General features: G+C 51.8%; 1 protein-coding gene across 2 annotated transcripts in view; it reads right to left on the reverse strand.

Annotated features, from left to right (window-relative positions):
- Nucleotides 1-6,495, reverse strand: part of Zfp28 (ZFP28 zinc finger protein) — a 39,749-nt gene extending 33,254 nt beyond the window's left edge. For both annotated transcript variants that reach the window (XM_048791509.1, XM_048791508.1), the window contains exons 1-2: nt 6,355-6,495; nt 139-265 (exon numbers count right to left, since the gene is read on the reverse strand). In XM_048791509.1, coding sequence (XP_048647466.1) covers nt 139-265; nt 6,355-6,480 — 253 coding nt within the window. In that variant the 5' untranslated portion in view covers nt 6,481-6,495. The remainder of the gene's footprint in view (nt 1-138; nt 266-6,354) is intronic.
- Between the last annotated feature and the right edge of the window lie 155 nt (nt 6,496-6,650).

Genomic DNA, 6,650 nt, shown 5'->3' on the forward strand with positions numbered 1-6,650 from the left:
GGGAGGGGGGCCGGGAGGGGGCAGGCGGTGGGGGGGGGGGGGCGGAAGGGAGTGTGCAGGAGGGGGGCAGGAGGGGGGTGGGCAGGGGGGGAAGGGAGCGGGCGGGAGGGGGCGGGAGGCAGGCGGGCAGCCCCTTACCCAGCGACGCCAGGCTCCGGTAGGTCTCCAGCATCACCCTCCTGTACAGGCTCCTCTGCGTGGGGCTCAGCCACTCCCACTCCTCTGGGGAAAAAGCTACAGCCACGTCCCCAAAGGTCACCAGGCCCTGAAAGACAACCCCAGTCGTGCTCACCGGGCGGTTCCCAGATGAACTGTGTCCCGGGCTCTGGTGTGTCCAGGCCGGACGGCCTGTCCTTGCTGTAGTTTATTTATGCGCGGTGCTGAGATGGAGCCCAGTGCCTCACACAGGCCAGGAAGGCCCCAGCACTGAGCGTAGCCCCAGCCCAGCTGCCTCTCCTTTCAACACACTTTGTGTGCGTCTTCTAATCACCTAGAAAGACTGGATGCTTCAAGGAAGGACTGAAGTCTGTCCTCCACGTACACAGTAGTGTGGGGCCTTTTTTTTTTTTTTTTTTTTTAATAAAAGACCGATGCTTGGTGATCTGAAGGCCTGGAGGTTGTTGGACAGCGGCCTCCTTGCTTGCTTTCTCTCCTGGTGCAGGGGTGGGAAGCCTGGAGCACACGTAAGCACGTGCTCCCTCGCAGAGCCACATCCTGGCCTGGACAGCCGGCTTCCCACCTCAGCCTCCAGAGACAAGAAGAAACATGGAGACGCCCCTGCCTTGGAGTCTGCAGCTTTGTGGGGTGGCAGGAGGCGCCCCCATATTTGCCATCAGTTCCAAACAGTACATAATAGGGCTAACTTGTTCCATATACAACAGATAGGAGGGCATTTCTCACACTGGGGACATGCAAGTGGCCTGGGGTAGCACAAGCATGGGGAAAGATAGAGTCGACTGACAAGAAAAAAAAAGAATAGGGAGAGAAACCTGGAGACAGACCTCAGGAGATCAGCATGGCTACGGCCCAAACTGAGCTCTAAGGATTTCTACTTTACTTTGTTACTAGATGTTCGTTCAGACAAAATTTAACACTATTTTTTTCTAAAATAAAAATGAGCATGTAAGGATGAAAACCTCTGGGAGTGGGTGTGGCTCAGTGGTAGAGCACTCACCTAGCAGGTGTGAGGCCTGGGTTCGGTCCCCAGCACCGCAAAATAAATAAATACAGGTAAAGCCTGCTCTGACCCACACCCTCCTGGATTCGCCTGCAGCTGCACACACGCCGCCAGATTCTAACGTGTGCGCTCAAACTCCGACCCCTGGAGTCTGGCGAGCATCCGAGTGTCCGTGTGACCCGCAGGGCAGGCTGCGTGCCTCACCTGCACAGACGTCCCAGGCTGCCTCTGCCCAGCCCCACCAGCCCCTCAGTGTGCAGGACATGCGAGGCCAGGCAGAGGCCAGGCAGCGAGGCCCGGCGAGTGCCGGTGAGCTCGGCTCTCCGCCTGCTGCTGCCTGTCACACCGTGCTGTCCCAAGCCTGCCACCTGCATTCGCCAGGGCAGTCCCCACTGCTCCCGCGGTGCTCTAGGTCAGTAAGGCCCCACCCTCAAGCCGTCTGACCTGTCTCCAGCAGGCCACCCCAGTCCCCATCCAGCTTTCCCTCCCCTCAGATGAGCCAAACCACCGGGGCTGGGAAACCCACCTGGTGTAACCAGTGGGGGCGGCGCCCACAGGCCCTGCCTGCCTCTCCCCCCTGCTGGCTGAGCATGCGTGCTGGGTGCTGTCTACCCCACTCCCTGTTGGCACTACCCTCTTCCCTCTGGGACCTGAGAAACCCCCCGATTTGGGGTCCCTCACTGTGCACACTTGCCAAGCTCAGACCACACCTACGCACACTGGGATCCCAACACTGAACACCTGAACCTAAAGGTCGCACTGTGCTACCAGGAACCAAAGTCCTTAGAGGCTTGACATCTGATGAACAAGACCCCACCACGATTTCAGAGCCTGCCACCAAGCTCTGGGGGCACTTTACTGAAGAGTGCAGAGGTGAGTCGTGAGGACCCTGTGGGGAAATCTCCCAGGGTCCTACCCAGGACAGACTGCCCGGCAACACCTAGAAAGGGCCAAGGATGCACTAACACTGAGCCATCGCAGCTACACACATGCTGCTCGGCCCTCAGCAACAACCATGCCGGCTGCAGCATCTGGGCACAAAAGCACACCAACTGATTTTTGGGAGGATGCATACTTTTTTCGGGGGGAACAGGTACCAGGGATTGAAGTCAGGGGTACTTCACCACTGAGCCCCAATCCCAACCCTATTTTGTATTTTATTTAGAGACAGAGTCTCACTGAGTTGCTTAGTGCCTCGCCCTTGAGGAGGTTGGCTTGGAACTCGAGATCCTCCTGCCTCAGCCTCCCAAGCTGCAGGGATTACAGACAGGTACACTGCGCCTGGCAAGAGGTTTATCTGGATGGGAAGAAGCACAGCTGGTTTCCTGTTGACCGTGTCCTCTATCACGACCTGCACTTTGCACCAGCAGATGTCACATGCCGCCACTCAGGCAGTGGGAACCCACAGGCATGCTGACGCACCTCAGCATCCCAGACGTCCCAGTGCACATGTGGCACTGGAGCTGTGTTCCAGGACAGACACAATTAGGTGCTCAAACAGTGCTGCGCCTGGGCAGGGAGACGGGCTCGCACGATCCAGCCCAAGACTCCAGCTGCACACTCCTGCCTGCTCTGTCTCACACAGACTGTCTTCATATCTTCAAATAAGAAAATATTCTTCAAGTACACCTCTGTATATAGAGCAAGTTATTTTTATGATATCTTTAAAAAATCTTTACATTTTTATAAATTTGTTGATACCAAAGTAAAATGATGCCCACTCTTCTATCATTTTTAACTACCTTGACACTGACAAGAAACCCAGAGTCTAGTGACTCCTAAAGAGAAGTAAACAAGTTCAAGTACTTTCTTAAACTGGGAACAATCTTTTTGGTTTTGATATGTTTCTTAACAAGAAATGTCTCCTGCCAGGGAAAGTGGTACACTCCTATAAGCCCAGCACCTTGGGAGGCTGAGGCAGGAGGATCCCAAGTTTGAGGCCAGCCTCAGCAACTTAGGGGGGCCCTATCTCAAAATAAAAAATAAAAAAGGGCTGGGGATGTAGCTCAGTGGTTAAGCGCCCCCTGGGTTCAATTCCTGGAACAAAACCAAAAAAAAAAAAGAAGAAAGAAGAAGAAAAGAAAAAGTCCCCTTCTCCATCTCTCTAACCTGTGTTCTGAGGGACCCAACATTAATCACGTGAACATCCTTCTAAGACATTTTCTCAGTCAAGGACTTTTGTTAGCAAATGCCTGTGGCTATCAATAGCAGCTGAGGACCCTCATAACATTCCAGAAACAATTCTGCACCCTCATATATTAGCTTATTTTACCCCACAACTGCTTTCCTCACACAAGAGAAAATAAGGAGCTGAAACTCGCCCTGGATCCGTGTCCGTTGGCTGCAGAGCTGGGATGCAGCTCGGCAGTCTGACGCCATCACCCATGCTGGACATCAGAGGCCCGCAGAGTTTCTCTGCAAAGACCCGGAGAAAACAAAATTAGGCTTTCTGAGCCACTGGGCCTCTGCCACGACCACTCGGCTCCACCTCGGCAGCACAGGTGCCCAGGCAGCAGGATGTGGACAGGCATGCCCTGCTCCAGGACACCTTGCTCAGGGACACCAAATCCAACTGCATGTGACTCCACATGTCCTCAAATACTGTTCTCCCTTTCATTTCTTTCAATAATTGAAATATGTAAAAACTATTTGCAGCTCATGAGCCATATAAAAAGAGGTGACGGGCCAGATTTAGCCAGAGGCCATAGTTCCCAACATTCTTTGTACATTGGGTACATTTTTAAAAAGCATGCCACCTACAAGGCTTACCTGCAAACTTCTAAAACTGCCATGACGTCATGAGGCTGCTGCCAGCTGACACAGCAAGTTCGTCCAATGTGCTCGGCACTAATGAGGCAACAGAGGCAGCCCTTACGAAAACCGAGGAAGCAGCCTTTCATCTTCCTCACGGACAGAGGAAGAAAATGGGACCCAGTGATTGAATGTCAGCCCTGATGCTCGACCCAGGCAGCCTGGCTCCATAATCCATGCTTTAAGCGCCATGCTTCTCTGCCTCCATTAAAATGCTTAACTCCTGCGGGGCGCTGTAGCGCACACCTGTAGTCCCAGCAACTTGGGAGGCTGAGGCAGGAGGATCGTGAGTTCAAAGCCAGCCTCAGCAATTTAGCAAGGCCCTAGCAACTTAATGAGACCCTGTCTCAAAATATAAAAATAAAAAGGGCTGGAGATGTGGTGGCTCAGTGATTAAATGGCCCTGGGTTCAATCCCTGGTACAACAACAACAAAAAAACCTCAACTCTGACAGCAACAGAAATAGTGAACACACTCATCCTCTCCTGACCAGGAAATAAGATGCACTAGAAAACAGCACGTCCTCTCACTGAGGAAGACAAACTTTCTCTGATAGCTAGATTAACCTGCTTAATTCCAGGTATGAACACCCGCTGAAAGGTCCAAGTCCTGTTCTATTCCTGTGCTGCAGCATACACAGGCAGACCTCCATCCAAACGGGGTTCACGTTCCACACCACACCACCCAGGACACGTTAGCTGAACCTGGTGCAGCCTCAAATTCAGTTATTTAACTCTTCCTTAGTACACATGTGAAAACATGAATTTAGCCCCCCAAACAGCAACTCTATCCTTACAGAAAAAAAAATGCTTTCTGTTGAAATTTTACAGAGAAAAGTGAATTAAAAATGTTATAGGAAAAAAGTATCAAAAAGTGTTGTTGTTTTGCTCAATTAAATGCAGTTAAATCTTAAAAGCATGTAGAAACAAATATTTGGTGATTATTTTTCTGGGTGGTTACTTTTTTGGAGCATCAATTCTAGTTTTTGACATTCTACTGCTGTTGTCTCCACATAAAATTTTAAAAGTACCATGTTTTCACCTAAGTTTGGGAAACCTTAGTCCATAGAGAAAGGAAAACTTCTGGGAATGTTCCCAATAAAATAATAAGAGATGACACAATTATCAAGTGTAAGAATAATTATTCTAGCCAGGTAAGGTGGCACAAGCCTGTAATCCCAGCAACTTGGGAGGCTGAAACAGGAGGATTGCAAGTTCAAGGTCAGCCTCTAAACACTATACTAAATAGCAAAACATTGGTCACAAGAGAACTGAATATATTTACACATCTATCTAACAAATATTTTCTGTATCAGGCACTAGGGCAAAACTGCTCTGAATCTCTACTTATGAAGTATGGCAATGAGGTAGGAGAAAATAAGATATTAAGTAAAATAGTGTGTTGAAAGTGCTGAATTTTAAAATAAATAAATAAAGCAAGGAAGAGGAATTTGAAGAATTGTGGTGGGAGGCTCTTAGATGGTAGAAGGTATGATCAGGAAAACAAGAAGGTGATTTTTCAGAAAGAGTGGTGGTGAGGTGAAGCAGCAGGTATCAGAGATAACAAGAAGCCAGTTGGGGGCCTGTCAGTCATAGTAGGGATTTTGGCCCTTCTTCAGGGAAACCATTGGAGGATTTCAAGCAAAGAATGACAAGAGCTATGTTTGAACAGGGCTACCAGCTGCTGCATTGGGGAGGGGCTGTGGGAACTTGGGCAGAAACAGGAGGTCATAGGGGCCAAGAGAAAAACCCGAAAGTGGGGGTTAGAACCTGGTGTCTAGACCCTCGCTTGCCTCCCTGACTTCCTGTCAACAGGCTGTGAGCCCCTTGAGAGGAAGGAATGGGGCTTAGCCAGGTGGACATGGTGGCGCAGGCCTGTAATTCCAGTGACTTGGGAGGCTGAGGCAGGAGGTGTGCCAAGTTCGAGGCCAGCCCCAATTTAACCAGGTCCTGGGTGAAACCCTGTCTCAAAACTAAAAAAAAAAAAAAAAAAAAGAGGGGGGGCTGAGGATATTGCTCAGTGGTAAATCGCCTGAGGTCACGCCTCCAGAAAAATCAAAGAAAGAAAAAAGAAATGGCATTTGGGGGACTGGCATTGAATGGGCACAAACAAACCAGGCACAGCACAAGGGGCCACCTGTTTCCCCAAGGAGCACACTTCCACTCCTGGAGACCACCTCTGACAAAAAGGCACAGGGGAGAGGGGTCGGAGCCCCTCATCAACCAAGACTGAACACTGGCCGGGGTGCAGAGGAAGCAGGCGGGAGGCGCTGGGCAGCGGTCAGCAGCACCCAGGACAGATCTCCCAACCAGGAACTTCACGGAAAAGAAACCTCAGTGAGTAGGAGGCAGAGGACCGGCACTCACCTGCGCCATGGCTCTCTGTCCAGCTCCCCGCCCCGCCACCTCCCGCTGGCGGTTCCTCTCCCGGAGCGGCGCAGTGTCCCCGGAAAGCAGAGCTGCAGAGGAGAAAGAGAAGGGACGCGCCTGCATCACGCTCCCCACCACCCTGGGCGCCCCTTCCGCAGAAGCGGGGAGGGCGCTCTGGAAGGCGCAGGGGGACCCTGCTATCGCGGGGCACCGAACCGGGCCGCGACAGCCGCTCGACCCGCAGGGCACGGCCGGGGAGCGCGGGCCGGCGACCTCCGCCTCAAACCCCAGCG

Source organism: Marmota marmota, unplaced genomic scaffold, assembly GCF_001458135.2.
Source record: "Marmota marmota marmota unplaced genomic scaffold, marMar, whole genome shotgun sequence".
NCBI classification, from domain to species: Eukaryota; Metazoa; Chordata; class Mammalia; order Rodentia; family Sciuridae; genus Marmota; species Marmota marmota.